Consider the following 23,376-nt stretch of genomic DNA (forward strand, 5'->3'; position numbering starts at 1 on the left):
CATAGTTGTTAAAGGCCATGAAGGAAAAGCGTAGGGAAATTGGAAAGTCAACGAAAGAGAAAAGAAAGACGTGGAAGAGCACTGAACAAGCGGGACGGAGTGCGGAAAGCGGGCACGGGATGGAAACGGGGAGGTAAGGACAAACGAACACAAGCCAAACGAGGTGCCACGTACAACACGTACTGGGAAAACTCGTATAAAAAGAACAGACAGAAGAAAAGCGAATAGCACACACACACTGCTACACTGGCGAAGTGCATGACAAAATGTTCAACTTGTTTTTGTAAAAAAAAGAGAAGGAATAAAATGGAAACAACCCAATCAAAGTACTTCTTTCCTTTTTTTGGATTGCGCACGAATAAAAACAATCCGAAAGAAAGCTGGTGTGCGCCGACAAAATAAGGGTAAAACAAACGTTTATTTAACAACTTCTATCGCTATAACCACAAACCGTGGAAGGATGTCGTGAGGAGTGTCCCCACGGACACCGGAACTTTCTTGCGGCTACCTTATCGCAGATACTCGCTCAGCTCGAGCGATCGCGCACCGTTGCCGGGTTGGGCTAAATAAAAGCGGGCCCGATACTTGCCGCCCGTTTTGCGCGAATAGATCGTGTCCATCTCCTTGACCACGTCGGCCAGGGCAGCACGTTCCACCAGCGTGACGGTACAGCCGCCGAAACCGCCGCCGGTCATGCGCGATCCGAGCACGCCGCGTGTCGCAATCGTGGCCTCGACGAGCAGATCCAACTCGTAGCAGGACACGTCGAAGTCTTCGCTAAGCGATTTGTGCGATTCCGTCATCAGCTGGCCCATCTGCGAACAGGAAAAACGCGAAAGAACGTCATTCGGAGTAAACGCAACCAAACAGGCCGCAATCGGCATCGCCGCGGCTCGGTCGAATCACGAACGGTCAAAGTGGCGCAGAGAAGCAAAGTTTTGCACCAGGGTCGCATGATCGCCTGTAGGTAGCGCCGTGATCGTGGAGCGAAGAGAGCGGCATGATCATGCCTTCGCGCAAAGTGAGGCTCACTGTCTGGCTCGCTCTGGCGCGGTAAGCAGAGGCGCGCGAGAACGATGCGACAGATGTGGAACCGGAGAAATTAACCCTTCCATGACCAAGGTCCCACTGTGTTTAGCACACGTGTGCTAAAACCTCGTTGTACTAAAAATGTAAGCTGCTTACACGGAATGCTTTGTTTTTATACAGTCAATACGCAGATTTGAAAATTTGACTTTTCACAAAGTTTTTTATGCAAAATGCAGTTTGTTAATTGCAGATTTGAAAAATTCGTTACATTTAATTATTATAAAATTTATTTTCATAGCATTTTACTGTTATTCTTGAAAAAATGCATAAATATCAATTTTTAAAGGACTTCGTTACTTGGCTGCAACGTATTAAACGCGTATATCGGATATCGACTGTATTTGCCCACAGCTGTTCTCGTGTACAGTTGCCATATCATTTTCCAACAGTTTTCCACTACAATTAAGCGATTCTTCCAGCAGCGCTACCTATACAACCGATTTTGCCGCATTAGTTATTCTCAACTTTTCCAGTAATTTCTATTTTTGCAAAGGATTTGCAATATTATTTCCCGGAGTATCTGGCAGATTTCCGCTCTATTTCCAGCGGATGTTTTCTACGGAAATTCCAGCACGGTTCACGTGTCTGCCTGGAGTACTTTACAGAGCAAAGGAAATAAATCGGATTTTATTAAGCAGCTTTTTTCAGGATTCAACATTATTTCCCGCGCGTTTAATTATTGCGATTTTTTTTCATCCTGTGATACCAAATCAACGCCTCGTTGTTTTTGTGCTCGTAATTTTCCGTTAAATGTTTTTTTTCCCTTGCAGCAGTATTTCTTCACTTAAGCCTTGGTTATTTTGTACTAAATGTGTTATTATTATTCTAATATAAATCATATAAATGCAAAATTATGCAGGGGGGACATTAAACCTCCTTGTGGTGGCCTATCCGTAAAAATCTTTATAATAACTTTACTGCTCTTTTTTGCGATCTAAGCCTGCCTCTTCGGGCTTTGTTTGGCTTTATTTACTTATAGCTTAAAAGACAGCGGTGCCGACCTTCATGCGACAGGTAGGGTCGAAAATCTCAACTAGACCCATCCCCCACAGTAAGGACTGGCTATTCGGCTACGTGGTAAAATAAGTCTAATATGCCAAAAATGGCAGTCATGGCCTCGGTCAGGTGGTACACCAAGAAGAATAAAAAGAAGAAGGATGGATAGTCAGTCCATTGGGCCGCCCAAAATTACTATACTACTGTAATTAATTTAAATTATAACGACTGCTTTAGAGCAGCTGAATGAAATCACATCAAATCACCAACTAATTCTACTCTTCTTCTCCACCGTCTACTAGGAAACACCTAAAAACAGTTGCCATCTTTCAACAACAATTCTTTAATTGAAGGCCCATGGTTCGAAAGCACCATATGAATCGTTTTTATGGTTTCAATCGCAGTTCATAACACTCCTGCTGTAATGTGTCACAATTGGCCTGTAAATTTTCCCTGATCGGTTCCACACACACACACACCCCGAAGGTTCGCTGAGTTTGCCAACCTGCTCAACGTATTGAACCGTAATTGGTACCACTAATTCGAGCAACTGGTGGCGTACTCGTGCGACAGTAGCAGCTGCCAGAGCTAACATTTTAACTTACCTTAACGAAGTTCTTCGCCTTGAGCGCTTCGGTGGCCGATTTGGTGCGCTGAATTTCCGTAATGACGTGCCGGGCTCGGCGCACCAACACTTCGTTTGCGTTCTCGAGCGCTACGAGCAAAGCACACACGTGCGTGGGTTGGGAAAATGTAAATGGAAATGAAAAACACCCGTAGCCAGTGATTAAAACCATGTGTGCAAAAGCTTAGTGTGCCGGTCGGCTGATGCAGTAATTATGGTATGCGAAGGGGATTACATGTTGAAAGTTCTTTAATCTTTTCAATAGTTGCAGAAAAGCTAGCCTGCCTATTAGTTACAGTTGCCGTCCAAACCACTCACCCTTCAGATGTTCGAGCGTTGCATCCCTGTAGCTTCCTAGCCCCATCAGCTCCAGCGCTTCCTGGCACTGCTTCCGCCTTACAGGGTACTCGCTCGAGGACAGTTCGTGCTTCACATTAGAGTTGCAGATGAGAATCGCTAGCTCGGGCGCATCGAAGGGAATCGGTTCCGTGTCCAGGTTGCTGAAAATGAACCACACAGTAAATGGATTACTTTAAAGACACTACAAAGATCTCGAGCAAAGTTGATCGTATGGATGAAAGCAAAGCATTCAAACCATCTAAAGCTAGTCGGAAAAATTAGTTGGAAAAATGACTACCTCGCCCTACCAGGGAAACGATTATTTTTCTGCTAATGTATCAGACACACGGCAACATTTGTCTATCCGGATATGTTTCCTGGTAAAGCTTTAGCTTTTTTTAAATTCTTTCAATTCCACGACGAGCTTCTGTGATTGCATTTCATTACAAGTTATACAAGAAATTTTACCGAATCGTTCGATAATTCGATTCCTCGAAAAAGGAAACAAACTGCTGGGTAGACGACCGAACAGTACAAATATTTCCATTTCTCGACTGTAAAGATTCTACGAACGAAAGACAGACGCATTGCCGAGGTGTCTAGTACAAGCAGAACAAAGCATTGATTGAACGCATCCCCGGCGCACAGACGAGCCGGTACAATTTTATTATCCCGAGTAGAGATTTCCCCGGCTAAATGATCCTTTCGCACTCTCTTGTTCTCTTTCCTTCAAGCAGCACCTTGGTTTTGTGGTTATGGGCAACTGCCTTTAGACAGTAACACATTATTACCAACGAACAAGCACCGTGCATAACCCAGACGCATAACTGTTGCCAGGCAACGGAGTGTAGTCGCACCTAGAAGGGTTTTCATCATTGCATGCACCTCAGATACGACCGACTAATCGTGTCAAGCTTGTGGACGATTCTACAGCTTCGAGTGTATTTGCTGTACGGTTGGTTTAATGTGGTAAAGTTTAAAACCATCTCAATTTGCACCTTAGTGGCAGTTTTGTGCCGTCTGTCTATTTAGCAGTTATATTTTATATTTCTTTTAGAACAGATTCGTAATTTATTTGCCGAATGCTTAAGAGCACAACTGGAGCATGTAATTCTTCCCGTTTAATATTTTTTGTTACATGCAGAACGTTATTGATGTACCAAATGCCGACCTATACGCTCTTGAACTTGTTTATCAAGGTAAGGTAATTTAAGGTATGTAGTAACTAAAAGGAATATTTTGAAAGCTAGTCATTCAATTTATGAAAAGAAATGTTCAGAGGTTCGTTTGAAAAGACTCGTAGACTGCTTATGGTACTCAAATAAATGAATATGGAGAACTCTTGGAGCAAATCAACACCTTTCGGCCAATATAGCTCAAAATTATACCATTAAACGAAAAACAAAACTTAGGTAAAATGATACTAAATACTACTCCTTTCACGTATACCAAGTATTGACCAGTTCCGGAACAACACACCGATTGCAGGTGAGATGGGTCATGTGTGTTTGTGACGATATCGCCGGTAGCACGGAATATACACGGAAGATTGTGCTGCAACATCGTGCTACCGGATCCTTAAGGCCAGTGTACGAGACCATCCAGATTATGCGTCCACTACAGTACCCGATCCTGTTTCCACGGGGTGAAGTCGGTTGGATTCATGGTATGTTTAAGATACGTCGCCGAGGAAGACAGCCGAGACCATCGAGCACGGGGACAAACACAGATAGTGGTGCCGTTTTGGTCGAAAATCGCCGAAAGGTATGCAATTTTTAAACACAAACTTTTCCGTTGATCGTGAAAAATTTGTTCGAAAACTACCAGTTTTCGAATGTATAGTACCAGGAGAGCATCCACGGAAGAGGTAGCTCCTGGTACTGCGCCGTAAGGTATGCAATGTTTATACACTAACTTTGCAACCAATTTGCAATGCAATACGCCGTAAGGTATGCAATGTTTAAACACTAACTTTCCATACAAACCAGCTGTTTTGAGATTTCCAATACCAGGAGAGCATGACTCTCAAGAGGTAACCCTCAGACACTCAGGCACTCAGTCACTCAGTCACTCATGAGTGACCGGCACTCATGAGTGACCGGCACTCATGAGTGACTGGCACTCATGAGTGACTGAGTGCCTGAGTGTCTGAGGGTCACCTCTTGAGAGACATGCGCTCCTGGTATCGGAAATCTCAAAACAGCTGGTTTGTATGGAAAGTTAGTGTATAAACATTGCAGACCGTACGGCGCATTGCATTGCAAGTTGGTTGCAAAGTTAGTGTATAAACATTGCATACTTTACGGCGCAGTACCAGGAGCTACCTCTTCTGTGGATGCTCTCCTGGTACTATACATTCGGAAACTGGTAGTTTTCGAACAAATTTTCTGCGCCAACGGGAAAGTTAGTGTTTAAACATTGCATACCTTTCGGCGGTTTTCGACCAAAATTGCTGTACAAGGTGCTACCTCTTCCGTGGATGCTCTCCTGGTATCGGCAATCTGAAGATAGCTGGTTTGTATGGAATTTCGTACCAGCCGACGGAAAGTTTGAGCGAAATGCAGGATGCTTTCCGTTTAATCCATCTTCCTTACACTAGCGATTGCTCTCACGGGTTTGATAGTATGCAATGCAATAGGGATGGGAAAATTTACCACGTGCCTGAAACACGCAGGCAGGACATTTTACATTTTTATGGTGTATTGGTAGCACAGCCGGCCTGCAAGACAGGACCACGGAAAAATTTCATCTGGACCACCAAACCTCCGTACGCAGCACTAACTATCCTACGGGTAAATAAATTAAAAAAAATTGAAATGGTAGGCTTAAGCATCCTAAAGATGTCGTGCCGATAAAGAAGAAGTAGTTTGAATACACTGCATACTTCTCTTGCGTAGCCGTGTAATCGGGCCGATATAGCTAATCAAATTAAAAAAAATTATCTAACCAAGGATAGCCAATTTTCTACCTTTTTAATTAGATTTTGTGCTATAAATTAACTCTGCTGCTAAATTTCCAAAAATCGCACAAACGGCACAAATTGTTTGGGGACCCCAACACGGCGAGGCCCTAGGCGACCGCCTACTCCGCCTACCGTTTGATCTGCCGCTGTCCATACAAAATGTATGGAATTCCCGGGTACGCTGATTGCCAGCTTACGTGGTAAAGTTTAAAATCAAAATAAAATTCTTACTGTTTGTTGCAAATTATAATGTATATACCAAAAAATCGGTAATAAAAAGTTTGAGAGGCTATTGCAAATTTCAAGTCAATACATGCTATCAATCAAAAGTAATTGCAGTTTAAAGTTAAAAAATACCCGGGTATCCCGGTTGCCTATTTGAAGGTTAAAGATGAAGATAACAGATCAACGTTTAAAATAATTAATATTTTTTTAGTATTATAAGTTATTGTTTATTAGCATTTTCCAGGCAAAAAACTCAATACACTACTCATAGAAATTTCTCAAGTACCTCTTAGGCCAAAAGGGCAAACGGTTAAAAATCCAAAACTATTCCACTAGCTTTCATTTCTTAACTCACGGATAATCAGCACAACCGATAATCTGGACTCGTCTACTGTAATTAGAAAACGATCGTATTGTGCAGTGTGAAGAAAAACACATAAATGAGCTTAATGTGGAATTCAAACACCATCATCAATCCAATTGCCAACTTAATAAAAATGCTACATCAAACTGTGGTTAATCAATAAATGTACAGCACCTATCCTTCCAATATATGGGACGACCCGGTGCCGTATTGCGGCTGGTCGGCTTTCACACGACAGGACCCATCCAAAGTTCTACCCCGACCAATCCCAAGGACTGACTATACGTGGTGAAAATAAATCTAGTAGGCCAGAAATGTCAGGCACGAACTGCCTGGGTGGGTCGATTTACGCCAAGAAATCGAAGATATCCTTCCTACTACCAATAATACACCGCATCTACTGCTTGAATGTGCACGGTATTCAGCAGGAAAAATAGTTTCCATTCTCAAACTGTCTGCCACTGCCCTGTAATTTGCTTGTGCCTTGTGCTGTGATGAGGTGGTAATTGCAGCCCGGTCAAATGTCAAACGCGGTTCGTGCTCGGAGTCTCCTGCCCCGGCAGAGTCAGAATTCAGATAATATGCCATGCTGGGATCGTATCACGCAACTGATTAGTAGCAACCAACCATCCGTCAACTCGCACATTTCGCACTGCTGTAGAACGGATTGTTGTCAGTACAAAGTAAATGTTGCACATACTGCTAGCAGCGAATGGTATGTTTCATATTTCCGCTTCCCATGTTAACACGCACGGTCTTTTACAGCCCCTTTCTAGCTGCTGTTCTCGCTGCATCGCCCGATTGCAGTGCAATGGTTTTCCGGTGCATTCGATCCGTTTCCGATCTGCTACTCCTTTTCAAAACCAGTCACCAAGCGTGGCGTAATGAATGTCTTCCTGTGTATGCCACCAACCCCTATGTCCGGTCTTTGTCCTGGTTGGAAACCAGTGCATGCCGCGAGGATATCCTCCGGCCAGGAACAGAGTGATGGCATTTACACGGAGTGATGCCAGTGATGGTTTAAAAGCAAGCCATTATTGTCTCTCTCTCTCTCTCTCTCTCTCTCTCTCTCTCTCTCTCTCTCTCTCTCTCTCTCTTTGGCTTTATCTCTCTTTCTAATAGGCTTCCAGCATTGACGTTGTAGGGACAATGGAAGCCGGCGGATTATACCAAGGGCGAAATGAAATTGAAGGCGTTTGGACCCTTGCACCGGAAGAAAGATAAGACCGATGTGACAAATTGTGTCTTGGCATGTCGGATTTTCGACCCTGTGCGCCTATACATGGGTTGGATCAGTAAACAAAGGTGTACAGGATATCCGGTACGGTGACACAATTTGTGTATAATGAATGCCGAGGGTTGCGGTTGATTTGAAAAGTTTATTGCACAGGAAAAGCAACATCAACGTGAATCAAATGAACGCTAGGATTAATTGCCGAAAAGAAGGTAGCGATCTTTCATCAAGAGTTTAAACATACTGTTTTTTCGGTGAAGTTATTTGCAATATCTATGTTTCGTTTAGATAAGAGCACAAACTGTAATCCAACGTTTTTCCCAAGGGTAATTTAATCGTTCGCTACAACGAACAGTAAGTACAATGAAGGGGGTGTTGCTGTTTAATCTCATTCTGCAAAATGCATCCCCCACTGTGCACGTCAACATCCCTTCCCACCGCGAGACGCTTCAAAACCGATGAACCGAGAAAGGATTAGCAGTGATGGTCGTCTTTCGGCAGCTCCCAGATTTTATTTTAACCAGCTTCCAGTCCACCCGGTCCATCGTTTCCCGAATCGAATTTATATCAACGAACCAAGTCGTTCGAACTGTTTCCCACCGGATCAGCCCGGACAAAGGGAAAATATCCGGAAGGTAATATCGAAACCGGAGGAAACTCTAGGAAGCACAGCTACGAATATATTAGCCCGGAATTAAGCTCTCTCCGAGCCATGATTTGCAGATGCGCTGAAGGATGAAGACAGTGAAGGCTCTTTTCCAGCACGGATTAGAGACGGATGGCTGTCCGGGGGATTCATTTGTGCACCTTAATTAAAGCGATATGCATCCGGGGAGTGAAGCGTTGACCAGCCACCGATGTGAGGAGGAATATCCTTCGTGTCCTCTTTTGAACACCAGCAGTGTCCATAGTGCTTTTGTAAGGACACGTACACCTCCCCAATATGTTTCTTCGACCCTCCCGCTCGTCCGCTTACCGCACGTCAAGTAGTTGCCTATTTTGGTGAGTGGTGCCATTATATGTCAAGTGATGCTGGCCATCGCACACTGCCAAAGTGGGACCGGTTCTCGCAATATCCCCGGTAAGCCAAAGCGAAAGGATTAAACCCCATCCGTCCGTCTGGCAAGCTTGATGCAACCGCACCGAACCTCATTGCATCCGGACCGTGTGTCACGGTTGGGATAATGCTTTAAAATCACAAAACGCTCTCGTTCCCGGGTTTTGGCAACACGTGTTGCTTGCCTTTCGCTCGACCAGCAAAACCGTAAGCCAATGTCACGCTCTGGATACTGGACACCGACATCAAGTTGGCCACCAGGCAGAAGATACCTTTTGTTGTACCGTCTTTTGGGCGGTATCAAGTAATCCTTCGATGAGTGAAATAATGCTGGCGGGATTGATAAAGCGTAGATATTTGCCTGCAGCACACAGAAAGTAAACATGCTCATCAAATCCAGCGCAACAGTATTGGAAATCAAAGCTTATTTTTACATTTTGCGACTTGATCTCCCTGAAACAGGCCTTGATCTTCGTAAAACAACGAAGTCCAGATGATGCAGGTTGCATGTTTTTTTGTAATATGTCGTAGAAAAACATGTTTCTGTGTTTGGAGACACCTTACAGTGAAGCCATACATAGATGGTCAAACAGTGTGTCCTTAGAATTTCCCTCTCCCTGTGGATGATAAACACCATGAAATCCTAAAATCCTTTAAGCTTCTTACAAACAGAGCAAAATTCAAAACAGATGGTGATATTTAAATATTCTTATCCAAACGTTAATACTCACCGGCAATCGATCAAGAGTGCATGATCCGCACGGCCTCCGATCGCAATCAGCTGATCCATGATTCCGCAGGGTACATTCGCGAACGTATGCTCCGCGCGCTGACACATCTTGGCACCTTCGGCCGCACTGGTGGCAAATATGAATCGGTAAACTTAACCCAAAAAATACTCATTTTTAAACTTTATTGAAAAATCACTCACCTTGCAATCGCTTTCCCGGTGAGCTGTTCCAGAAAGGTTAACGTGGCCACCTCTAGGGCAGCCGAGCTGGACAGACCACTGCCCACGGGAACGTTCGTATGGATGACCGCGTTGAAGCCGGGCACTGGCTGGCGGAAATGAAACATCACACCTTTGACGTAGTTAAGCCACCTGGAACAAAATTGCGAAATTAATCTGCTATATCTATCCCACTGCACACATAATTGCGAAATTATTTATTAAACCAAATCGACCGTTCGACATACGGCGGCAGTCGACACATAACTCGATCGCTTTGTTCAAATGGCGTGTAGCTCCGTGGGGGAGGGGGCTAGAATTATTTGGAAGTTTAATTAAATTGACCAAAATGTCGTCTAATCAGTTCTGTTGTGGAAGTGATGTGTGTGTGTGTGTAATTGTGTATGTTTGCGCCCACATGACCATCGAAATTCAATCTAACAACTCGATTTCAATTACGTTTACACGCGGAAATTAGCTTTCCAACATCCCGCCATTGCCTTTTACCCCGGGGGTTCCGATTCTGACGCTCTTTTGATCTCTGCTTTTGTTTGGTGAAATATGATCGTAGCGCGAACAACACTGTTACAAACCGTGCCGATACATTTCCGTCCATCCTTTTTTTAACGCGCTTCCGAGTATGTTTACCAATCATGAACTCGAACGTGCACGGGCTATTTTAAATGCGTGCGGCCCTTTTCATTGTTGCTGCCGAGGGGAAGCTTAAAAAAGCACCAAAACAACAACAAACCAACAAGCAACAGCAAATCATCGCTGCCGAACGGATTGCAATTATAATGATTACGTTTACAAAAATGTTGTTTTACCGGCCGGTTTGCTGGACGCCGGGCACGTGTGGGTGTCCGAAACATTGATTACACAGACGATGGGCGTGAACGCTGTGAACAATGTGGCAAACGGGAGATTTGGTGGCGGTGGATGCTACAGGTTGAAGTTTGCTAATTATAAATGCAATTAACTCGATTCGCTCAAATGAGTATCGGAATAATGGTGTGCTGAATGGTGGGCTGAACAGAGCTGAACGGACACAGCAGCATTGTGGCGTATTGTGTGGAAAGGCAATAAGCAAACAGCATTCCAAAAAAGGCCACCGAGATTATTTAAATTATCAATCAAAGGGGATCATATCGTAACATTGCACTAGTTAACGGATGGATTTATTAAATTGAAAATTTACGCGGGGAGTTCGATAAAGCTGTCCAAAAATTTGGTTAAAAAAGCACCTCAGACAACGATATTAATGTTGAGAAACACATGAAAATACTGATTGTCAATCGGTCTTTGTACAGCTCCTGATTTCCGTCAGATCCATCCATCAGATGACCATTGATTGTGGCCTCACCTTTCGCCATCATATCGATATTGTCATTGTTTCAGCTCTGAGGATTCTAGGTCTCATAAAAAGAATCGTTTGGGACGTTTCTGACCCCCTGTGCATCAAGGTGCTCCTTTGCTTGCTGGTCAGATCGATACAGGAGTACTGCTCATCAATCTGGACACCCTCAGCAAGGATCAACAGCGATTGTATCGGGCAGGTTCAGAGATCTTTCACCAGATTTGCTTTTCGCAAACTCCCTGTCGAACTTTTCTCTGCCATACTTTGGAACTGGAAATTTTGGAGGCTCGACGATCGTTAACCCAATCCACTTTCGTTGCTGCCTTGCTATTAGATTGTATCGATGCTCCTGATCTATTCTCTGCTAATCCTCTGCGAATACCCCCTCGCTTTCCCTCCGTATTCGCCCTCTTTCAAGCAGCAGTGTATAAATAACCTAATAAAGGTTTAACCAGTGCCAAATACCATCTTTAAGTTTAGCGAAACTAGTGGACCATAAACGTAGCCGATATAGTGCCATAAAAGAAAGTACCTACCTAGGAAGACTCTGTTTTCCTACGTCCACTTCCACTGTTTTCCCACGTCCACAAAAGTTCAATTATTTTTGTCTACCACTTATCAAAAGTCGTGATGTTTGCTAATTAATCGAAAGGATTTAGAAAATATCACTTTTGATGTTTGGGACAGTGTTAGCAAGTGATTTAATTAGTGAGCATTCACACGATCACCAAAAAGAAGTAGGGAGAGATCAACGCTTCCAGATAGATGCTACCTATTGCATAGTGCTCCTGGGAGATATATGACATAACTCAGTCTGCCTTCAGTTTCAGTCTTATTAGTATATTTGATTTATTAGTAACGATCTCCTGAATACCCTCTTGCTATTCCAAGTCTCTCTGAAATGCTTGCTCTGAGGTAGTTCGGCGATGTTACCCTTAAACCTCTTGTAGGTCTTTTTTGGATGTTGTCTTCACCAACTGAATATTGTTTTTCTTCTTATGCACGAATTTAATTAATATAAATTAAAAAAGGGTTTAAATGAAATAAAATCATTATCCAAGTCCCCAACAGATAACGTTTCACGAAGGTGGTAGATAGTTAAAGAATAAATCAACATCGATCATCTATTCCGTTAAATACATTCCCGTCCAACACATACATTAGTATCAAATTTTTCCCCAATGCAATTGCGGATCAGGATTTAAAACATTCTCCACAATACCAAGCGATTCCATCCTGCTGGCGGATGTATCACCGACTTAATCACAGATAATCACCCTTCAGCTGCGTATCCCAGGAGAATCCGCTAGTAATCCACCTAAAGTGGAGGATATGTTTGCACGTGTGCACGTGTGCCGCCTAGCCGGTGACGAGTCAATGCTTCTTTTCCCCAATGATGATGATGACGATGATAATGATCACACGACTAACGCTATGTTTCTTTTTCGGTATTATATTCGACCGGTGTTTGTGTGTGTGAGTGTGTACAGCGATGTGAGCGTAGGGTGTTTAATTTTTCCCCCTTGACCACGTTCTTTGCTTTGCTCGTACATTTATATTCCCGTGTCCAGTGGCTGGGTGAAATAATTCTCGGTTAATTTGACAACAAACGGTCCTCCGACGGGTGCAACATGCGGAGGATGGTGTGTATGTGTTGTATGAACACAACCCAATACACCTGCAATAGGACGATGCGCACGAAATTCGGCACCACGCTGGAACGGAGCTTCGCGGGGACCTTAATCAAATTTTATCTTCCAGCACTGCGGGCTCCACCCGAATGACACATGTTTTCGGCAACCTTTCCCACGCATGCACCAGTGCACTTTTGGTTGCCGTTTTGGTGCCTCTTGTTGCCGGGCACACGTACTTGCAAGACTGGGTAAAGTGGAAACGGCCATTGCCAAAATGGAGGAAAAAAAAAACGGAACCCACTTTCCAACATCCTTTTACCCTGGGCACTGGTCCACTCCCAATCCTGCCGCTTTGTTAGTGCCGCTGTGTGGAAGTGTGGGAAATTAATCAATTTTCGGCAACTGTGCTGTTGGCAGGAGGAAAAAGAAACACACACACCATTTACTAAATCCCACATACAACCCTCGACAAGCTTTCCTAAACACAGAAACGTAATCCCGCTTCCCGAGGTGTTTCCCGCTACGGGACGGGAAAAATTAAACAAAAACACAAAATACACGCTCCACTTTTAGCTTTTCGGTTATTTCCTTCACAACATGGAGAGCACAAAAGATGAAAGTAGCAACAAAAAAACACACACACACACATAAATAACACTTCCCCATCGACAAATATAAGGACACACTCGGGACATTTGAGCCGGACGATGTGAGCCGATTAGTTTTAGTCTTCCACGAATCAGCGCAAAAATAAAACAAACTAAGGAAGGACACAACGAACGAAACGAGAAAGAAAACGAACGCTCCCAGGGGGACCATATATAGGTGCGTTTCTTCGGTCGGTCCAGCGCAGTGTGCCATCCTCGTATGGCGCTACGGTGAGCGAAAAGTTTGCATGAATTATGTACACGTTTGCACATTCATTATGCGCGCGAATTTTCCGCGAGTTTTGATGTCGTATTATTTAATTTAAATACATGAATATGAAAATGAACGCGCCATTTTGCTTGCCGTGCCCTCCCACCCACCAGCGGGGGGGGGGGGGGGGGGGGGGGGGGGGTGGACGAAAGAAGCAAAAACAAACAAAAATTCCGTACAAACACAGCACACGGACGGTGTTGTGTGCGGTGTGCTGATGAATAACGGCCATACGTGCACAGTGAGCAGGTTTGGTGGTTATAAATTATAACATTTTTAACTACATCATTACCATACACTTTGGTGTAATTAACTTTGTTACGTGAACTCACAGTAGCAGGTTATTTTTCTACTTCCACTACTTACTACCCTTGGACAATATTCTTAGTTTCAGTTCAAAGGTTTACAAAATGTACTACATAAATGTTCAAGGGAGTGCCTTGTTCTTGTACTTTAGCGCAACCTCCAAGATCTGTGTAGGATCGACGTCAAATAATAGTCAAGTTAGGGGTTCGCCATTTTGGATTTCATTTGACGTTTGGACGCCCGTGTAAGATGCAAAATATGCTCACTCACACTTTCTTATCGTGGTATTAGTGATACTTTTTCCTTGCGTCTAGCTTACTTGTATCGCAAGTTTCACAACTAGCTTGGTCGTTAAAGTTTTCCTTCGTTTTGAATGCTATTAGTTAAAACAGCAAACTGTTGATGGTCCGTCCTGGCGTCCAAACGTCAAATCACGTGTAACGAACTTTTGGCTACTTTGGCTACTTGTCAAATCGCTTTAGATTCTATCCTACACATACCTTGCGCAACCACCGTAGCAAGGACTTTCTATGTGTCTACGTGGCAATACCGTGGAGCAAATAGACTCAAACAGGCTCCGGTGGGTTGATCATGTCATTAGAATGACGCCGGACAACCCAGCACCTAGAATGATTTCTTAGGCCTTTTAAATGGACACAGGAACCGTGGAAGGCTAAAATTTAGCTCAATCACCAGGAAGCGAGGGTTATCGGATTACTGAACATGGCGATTACTTGCATGACTCTGAGCGGGGTGCAACAACACCCCAGACAGGTTGTAGTATGTAAGTATGTAATCGAATAGCTATAAAAGTAGTGTTACAGTGGTGATTTGCTCGAGAAAAACAATACCAGTTCTAACGATCAACAAACAATCGATCATGCGTTTCAACTGATTTTGTTTTCGGTTTAATAGTGATTTATTACTATCCAGCTTACAGGATTCTGCAATAGGGGGGAAGGGAATACTGAATATTAAAATTCAAAGTTCTTCCTTGGTTTGATGAAGTGATTGTGTTCCAAAATCAATTGCTGCGATCATAATATCCGATCATGCTTTGATTGCTTTGATATCGGCTCCAAATTTAAGGTCTTGGTGATTATATTTGGAAGTTGTTGCATATTATACAACGGTCGATTCAAATGCGACAACTGCTGTCGACCGTTTCCCTGTAGAGGGCGCCACATCGAGCGGAGCAACCGATCGAGCCGAGCATGCCCGAACTAAAACGATCAACGACCAGGAGTAGAGGCAATTTAAAAAGCTAACCCAACGAACGAGGACGTGATTTTTTAACTCCACCGATAAAGTGTGCTAAAGAAAGTCCTGTTTGTGTATTTTATTATGTTTGTGCATTAGTGTTTTATGCAATTGAAAGAACGCTGTTGCTTGTCGCACCAGAAGTTGATGGCCTTTTCCTACGAAAACGCTACAAAACAGGGGTATTCAGCTTCTTTTGGTCGATTGAAAAATGGCCACATTTTGATGAGATCCGTTCGCATTGTGCCATTCTGCACACTACACCTCCAGGATCCATTTTCAGAAACAACGACCGACGCCGAAACAGTGCGAGGTGTAAAAACACACGAACAATAACCTCCCATCGCTTCATGCTACTGGTCCGCGCAGCGAACGGCCACGGTTTTGAAGAACGCCAAACAAGGATCTACTTTCGCAGCGGTTCAGCATCCCTGCATGTCCTCCAAATACATGTTTGTATATGTTCGAGATCGCGGTCGCTTGCTGCAGTGCGGAATTTTACGCATCGTTCATGTACCGGCAACTGGTTGCCCCGTTCCACGGCTGTTTCACAATCCGTACCCTCCCCTGCCGTCCCTCGCGTATTATCTATCTCTGCCGCGCTTCGATTGGCACTATATGTTTCGCTATCGCTTTCCAACGGCAAACCCGCGGTGGCGCTCGGTCACCTTCCCGTTTAAGGACGCGTGCAAATGCAAATTATGCGTGCGCGCGAGGCCGCAATCCGGAAAACGGTGTCTAATTAATTAACTAGCGATACCAACGCAAGCGAGCGGGTATGCTAGGTGGGGGAGAAAGTTAGTGCAACGGGTGGAGGTGCTGGTGGTGAAGCAATAGTCCTTACTTGGGCGATCCTTTCGCGATGGTGCTGCTGTCGAATTGGGCGCGCTTCGTACCCTCCGTGATGCTGTCGGAACAGGTAACCACGTCGCAGGTCGTGTCCGTTCCGTTGCGCCGTCCAACGATCACCGTTCCCAGCTGGAGTGCCTGTCGGAGTTGGGTTGATACCACCGGGTGATGAAGTACGGTGCGAGCAGCACAGTTGCGAGGGAAGAAATTAATGAGAGTAAACAATTAGCTCAGTTGTTGAATGGCCGCATGCATGGCGTATGGCATCGGTGACTTTACTGATGAAGTTTAGTGTGTTTGAAGCGAGCGAATCCTAATGTTCGGACACGGTACTTTATAGTGAACTTTTTACATCGCAACATTTATTTAAATCACACTAATTAGAAAGCCGTTGAGAGCTATCAACTCACTGAACAGAATATTTATTCCTCAATCTGTAGCTGCATGCAGATATCTATAACCATACTCAACTTCAAAGTAAAATAAATAACTTTGATGTAAAGAGGAAAATAGGACTGCTAAAATAATTCTAACAGATTTTTTTGTTTATAATACGGCGAGAGCCGTCATTATAGCATAATTAAATAAATAAGATTTCTTTGCATGCAAAGTGCATAGCTTTAGGCGTAACATTTATAGGACTGCACTCAATTTCTCAACAACACTCTTGAAGCGAAATCAATAATCACCTCTGGAAGCTCGTAAACACAATGAGAAATTAACAAACAGATATTCTTAATTTCACAGCACACTACTTTGCTCTACGAACAACGCCGTTACAAAATGCAACTGCACTTAAAGAATCGCTTCAAAAATGCACAAAATCTGACCACCGATCAGTTCAGTCTCATAGGACGAAGAATGGTCACAAACAGTATGAAATATGTTGCATCTAACCAAGGAAATGAGCTAGTGAGGAAATGAGGAAATGAGCAGTTGCTTTCATTAAACCTTAAACTTAAACTGATTAAAATTAGAAATCAACTGGTTGCTGAGTGTCACATGTCGATCAAGAGACTTCCACGAAAAGCCGTAGTATATCTAGTCCTTATATTTAAAACATGTGTCAAAACTTGGTAAATACCTCACTCACAGGAAAATGTATAAAACAAATGCCTTCGCTTAATGCTGGCAAAGATCGTACTAAACCTGAAAGTTACAGACCGATTAGCGACTAGAAAAACTTTTGCATATACTAATTATCTGGGAAATTGGTCACCAGATCACCAAGATCCGGTATCAACCTTCTCGCAGTACCGTCCATCAGACATACAGATTGTAAATAGTTTTAATCAAAAATATGTCATTTGGCAAAGCTGCGGGTTCCATGCGACAACTCTTTTCGACTAGATATGGCATCAGGGGCTTCTTCACAAACTAATAAAGCTTAAAATTACTGCCCACCTAATAATCCTTGCCAAAGCATATCGAGAATCATTCAGAAACAAACATCCTTAATTGCAGAAATATGCCAGTCTATTTCACAATATGCTATGAAAGACTAGCATAACAAACATTAGAGTTTATTTAGATAAACGGCTTTCTTACAAAAAAACCCTATAACAATCTACTCAGACCTATTAAAATTATAAAAAGTATGTACTCTTCTTTGAATCGCAAATCATAACAAATTACTGTTGTGCATGTCACTTTTCACGCACCGTACGCCGTCCCAGCTTGGAAAGGTATAGCAGTTTCTTCTGCACAACATATTTTGGTAAAAACCCTCAAACTAGCCAAATGCCAAATTAAATATCTTATTCAAAAACAAAATTTGGTAAACATCAAACGGTCGATCATCGACTTTATATTAATTTCTGTACAACGATTCTTCAACCCATTGTGTGACGCAATAAGGGGGATTAATGTTGGTAACCCACCCAGTACTAAACCCGCTGAATATCAATTAATCGTCCCGTGCTAAGTTGGCTTACAGAGTTTTGCACCACTTCCAGGAACCAATAACAATCAATAACCTGCCAGATGATGGCTCTTTGAGAGGCTAATAAACACTCGATCGATTAAACAAACTCACAACGGAGAACCGATGTTCTCCAGCTCGTTCTATCCGATATCAAACTCCATGCACTCTAACGAATCGGATTATAGCATTTCATCTGTAAGGCGCAAGCCATTGATGAGTGCGGAAGCCTTTCCATCTGCCACTGGCGCCACTAATTGAAGGTTCCTTTCGAGTAGGACATACGTGATTCGTAAAGAAGCTTTTATCATCAATGAAGCTCCGTAACTCCTTCATCATTATGTGTACGCTCAGAATTGAATGGCTACTTTGTGTAGCGAACTACCCCACCATGAATGTAAATGAAGGCAATTGAAGCTATTTTCGTATCCCCATTTCATCCTTTTCCCGCAGTGTGCATAGGCTTTTGCTTGCCTTTTCGTTGCATATAGCGTTTCCATGGCTTCCAGTCTTCCATCCTCATCCACAGGTGAGGGAAACAAGTGATGTTTTATTACATATACACTATGCCCTTCCCTTTGTTCCCGCTTTTTCCTTCACTCGGCCCGTTTATCACCCCGTTGCAGTCTCGGAGATACATGTCGAGCCCCATCATCACCAAGGTATGCCGCCGGTGATAAAAATGCCAACAAGTGTTATTCTTTCATCAGCGAGCCTATACCGAACGTATGGTCCATGGCCGATAAATGCGACCACATGCTGATAAGGCTTCAACGCGGCTGGGCGATTGGGTTGGATTGGGCTGATAAATCGATCCAAATAGAGTGGATGCGTTAATGGCACCTTGGGCTACGATCGAGTCCTCTGCTCTTCTGCCTACTCCTTCCGTTTGGCCTTCTATCAGCAGTTCATTTAAACAGCACATGTTTGATGAGCGGTTCCCCACGGACTGTAAATGTTTTATTACCATGGTCTATTCAATTTTCATTTAAAAGTGTTTGCGTGTGGGTGTTTTATTTTTGTGTATTTATTAAATCGCTCTTCACAGATCGTTTTATGAGTCGCGGAAATAAAATACTGCGTTTGTGCTCGCATTGTTGACATATTTTACTCGTTCGACGTATCGATAAGACAGCAATATGTGGCCCATATCTTAGTTTTGTACACTTAATTAATCTATGAACTACAACTTTCAACACGTTTTCAACGAAACTTTCAACGAAAATCGCACACCTAATCAAATGCTATTTTACACTATTAAAAACATTTGATAACCGAGACCCAAATTAGTACAAAAGCTTGTAGCCTCTAATTTTCCCTCAAGAAGCTCTTCTTTAACTTTCCCTGGAATGTCAACTTTTCCCCAAACTGATTGGTGCCAATTTATGTATAATCACGCACCACCCCGCAAAGCTTCCTCCCAAAGCAAATAAATATGCCACAAAAACCAATTTAAAGCATCACAAAGCCCAGCAGAGCTCGATCCCAGCTGTGTCTCCAGTGAAACCTGCTGTCATTATTCGTCGAATAGGATGAAACACTCGTAACGTTGTCGGACGGTCCGTCCTGTTGCATTCGGGCAACACCGTCAAACTCATCAACGCGTTGCCAAACGAACGGATTTTGACGTGTTTTCCGGGTGAAAACGGAATGTCTCTGTGGCTGCAGGGCCAACGGTCAGCTCAGTGCTACAAGAGTTTTTCTAATGTTTTACATGCTACCGGCATGCATACCCCACACCCTATCCCGTACCTTTTCCCGGGTGGGTAGAGGTTAATTTGAATAGAGATACTTTCCCTGGTTATGGCAGCAATTTGGGTAGACGCACCCACACAAACACACACACACACAGACTTACCATCGGAAGGACGAAACCGTCATTATAGTCGATATGTTCACCGATCAGGTTGACGCGGCCGGGGGCATAGGCGGCAAGGTCCGGCTCGGCACCAAACGTGCTGCGGAATGTGTCGATTGATGTTTTAACAACCTCATCAAAACTAATTACTCTCGACAGCATCTCGATGTCCTCTTCCGGATTCCTGTGAATTAAATGGATGGCCGCAACAGGGGTTAAAACAGAGGTAGGTTAAATAAGCGGAAACTCTGGGCACTGTGATGAGATTCTGCTAATGACCTGTGGGAATAGATAGTACTAGGGTAAAATGCACCGTAGATAAGCTTTTTTTATCCGTACAGCAATTATCATTAAATTTTTTGATCATTTTTTAACTTAACATTAACAATCCTAGATAATCTGTATTTTTACATGTTTTATTGATACGAATATTTTCTTAATCATTAATGGATCTTTACGGATGAATAATAGCGCAGAATGAAAATGAAAAACACCCATGCGTTAGCAGTGCAGTCCATTTGACTAAAACTTGCACACAGATTGAGAGTAAACGCAACGCAATCAATCAGGCAAAGTAAACAACTCAACGTGGTAGAACGCTGTAGAACAGTGTGATTTAGTTTTTTATCCCATTTGATTTTGGGTTGACCGATTTGGTAGGACTGGGTAGGAATGGGTAGGAATAAAAACTAGTTTGAGCGACAAATACTATGTTTGTTGTTTGTTTTCATTCCGATTTGACGTAAAATGCATGCTCTACACCTCCTACAAGGATACCCGCCAATGATTGTTCTAACCTCACTCGCACTCACATTGCTATATTTCACCCTCTGAACAACGTTTAACTGCAAAAGGAGTACAATGGAAGCGAAGGTTTTAACGAGGTACAACCTGGTAACTATTATGATGCCGTTCTATGCTATTTAAACTGTATAAAACATGCACTTCCGCTACGCACATTGCACTTAGCTTAGTTCCAGCTACAGGCGCGTTGAGCAGCAGTGTCACACGTATAACCAAAAACACCACACAGCTGTGGCGTTGCACGTTTGGTTAGCAGATATCAACTGATGGTAGTAACACCAATCGACCGAGGTCGGTTGAAGTGAAGAAAATAAACACATCCAGCATGTTTGCCGAAGCTCAACTGACGCGTACCAATACGAATGTTTTGTAGGTGGTGCGTACGATTAGTGCAAAACCACCACTGCTATACCGCGCTGCTGGCCAAATTAAGCCGCGATAACGCGAATCAAACGCACACCCTTCAACACCAATCATTGTTACGGTCGTCGGATGCGACCGCTAGCTAGTGCCAGCGCACTTCTTTGCGTAACTTCAACTGATAGCAATACCAGCATACTGCGGCCATAACCGTCGGCGTATTGCTCGGGCATCGGGTTACGTTTACCATGTGCTATCAAATTACACGTCGAGTGGACGATTGATTGCTGGAGGTATGCATATTGATGGGGACATAATAAGATAACGAGCTGTTACCAATGTGCCACACAATGTTCTAATTAGTGGATTTATAATGGCTTAATAAAACAATTATATTCAATTTGCATGATGTTACTAGGAACGACATACGTAACATATTTATTATTTCGATTATATTACAGTACTAAGAGTTCTGGATGGTTTCGCATGAAACCGTTTACTGCAGAAAACCAAATGCAGAAAAGATAGCCAACGCTTAAAAAAGCATAAACGCCTAAATGTAGGCAAACCAGCAAAACACCTTCGGTTTGATTCACGAACCGGTAAAATCCATGCAACGCATGCCGAACCAGTATGAAACGAAACAGTAGATTTTATTATTCTATTTTAATTTATTATCGATTATTATTATTTTTTCATCGATTATTATTATTATTATTATTATCGAAATTGTATATTGTATTTTGTTTTTTTTTTTGTATTTCGAAATTGTATTTTGTATTATGGTTTTATTCCCATTCCCAAGAATAGCGATATAGAGAAATATAGATTAGTATTGCTTTAGTACCAAAACGAAACGAGCGCTAATTTAATATCATTGCTGACAAATATCGTTAACATACTTAATTTAACATAACAATATAATTTCGATTCCGTACTATTGCCCATGATATCAAACAATCCTACCGAATTACAAATAAATATACATGGTCTACGAATATTTGCAAACTAGAATATTTGCTAAAAAAAACCAGGTCAGTTGATAGATACAATCGAATGCTTGCAGTACTTGAGTTATTTCATCAGTTCAAAAATTTGAGAAGTAAAAAACACAAAGATTACCTAAAGCCATCACTTCTAAGCGATCTTCAATCATCGAGGGTTCGTGAATTTGAAAGAATTCATGGGTCCGTGCAGATTCATTAGCCTTATACAGTTCATAATTATTATATGATTTATGAATCTTTGGCGAGTTATGAATCTGTGAGACTTCAGAAATATGTAGAGCTCGTGATTTGAACTCAATCTTCTCCAAAGATTCATTAGTCATAACACTAATCACAATATACTTTATTCACCGTTTGTATTTTATTTACCTTTACTAGAGGAATGAAATTCCCTTTTTTACGGTACAGTATGTTCACACTGATTCTGTAGATGAAATTCAATTCAGCTTTGGTGGAAGAATACTCCGCAAGGGATTCGTTAATGAAAAAAAAAGATCGATAATTGGTAACCTAGCGACTCCGTTGTTCGGAGCACAGATAGAATTTCAATAACATTCCGGCGACCAAAATACTACCTGTCATGTCCACCTTTATTTGCTGTTCCTTCATTTTTTCCCCCTTTCCTTGCATTACTGTAAACAGTCCGGCACGGGCATCCTTCGCCTCATGCATTGTTTCGCGGCACCATGCGCCCAAGTAACGCTTGAGTTAAAACAAAAAAATAATCCCAATAATGGACGGATTCCTAGCGCGTCCCAAACGACTCGGGTTTGTACCAATTATTCGCATATTTAGTGTCTAATTTGTGAACCGAGCGGTTGAACGCGGAAAGGCACGGCAACGGAAGCACACGGAGGAAGCAATATCACCGTGGCAGTGGCATTGCGAAAACATTTCATCAAAAACGAACCGTGCCAACTGTTGCCCACGAAACGATTCTTTCTCAATCGAACGCGGAAAATAACGATTGGGAATCCTATTAGAGGCGCCATGCTTCCCGGAAACGCGCCTTCCCGGGTCCCGGAGGTTTTTCCGCTACTGGTACGACCGGTACGACCTCCCGATCGTCTTCCGTTCCGTTTGATCGTAACCGTTTCGCACGAATATTCAATCACGGACAATCTTCCATCTGCTCGAGTCCGGATGGGACTTGTGGATGAGTTGTGAACCAGAAATAGAAATATTGTGCACGACAAAGGACACACTTTCACACGACCGTTGTTGTTTTCTTTTTTTCGTTCTGCCTGTTTATTTTTTTTTTC

At 42.9% G+C, this 23,376-nt stretch overlaps 1 protein-coding gene across 2 annotated transcripts; it reads right to left on the minus strand.

Annotated features, from left to right (window-relative positions):
* Positions 1 to 408: 408 nt before the first annotated feature.
* LOC128304781 (galactokinase-like) lies at positions 409 to 20,991 on the minus strand. 2 transcript variants are annotated; one of them, XM_053042024.1, is made up of 9 exons: positions 20,902 to 20,990; positions 20,756 to 20,788; positions 19,944 to 20,127; positions 16,160 to 16,302; positions 9,823 to 9,993; positions 9,623 to 9,748; positions 3,029 to 3,210; positions 2,691 to 2,800; positions 409 to 815 (listed from the first exon to the last, which is right to left on the minus strand). In XM_053042024.1, coding segments are annotated over exons 2-9 (1,224 nt in total). In that variant the 5' UTR covers positions 20,758 to 20,788; positions 20,902 to 20,990; the 3' UTR covers positions 409 to 509. The 2 variants fall into 2 exon arrangements, with proteins under 2 accessions (XP_052897984.1, XP_052897976.1); XM_053042016.1 differs by lacking the exon at positions 20,756 to 20,788 and having other exon boundaries at positions 20,902 to 20,991.
* Between the last annotated feature and the right edge of the window lie 2,385 nt (positions 20,992 to 23,376).

This window comes from Anopheles moucheti, chromosome 2 (assembly GCF_943734755.1).
Source record: "Anopheles moucheti chromosome 2, idAnoMoucSN_F20_07, whole genome shotgun sequence".
Lineage (NCBI taxonomy): Eukaryota > Metazoa > Arthropoda > Insecta > Diptera > Culicidae > Anopheles > Anopheles moucheti.

What these genes read in the sequence shown, in the direction of transcription:
- LOC128304781 (XM_053042016.1), bottom strand. An exon ending in ACGGTTTCGTCCTTCCGATG is followed by an intron (nt 16,303 to 19,943) that starts GTAAGTCTGTGT and finishes CAACTCCGACAG; the next exon opens with GCACTCCAGCTGGGAACGGT. An exon ending in ATCGCGAAAGGATCGCCCAA is followed by an intron (nt 9,994 to 16,159) that starts GTAAGGACTATT and finishes ATTTTGTTCCAG; the next exon opens with GTGGCTTAACTACGTCAAAG.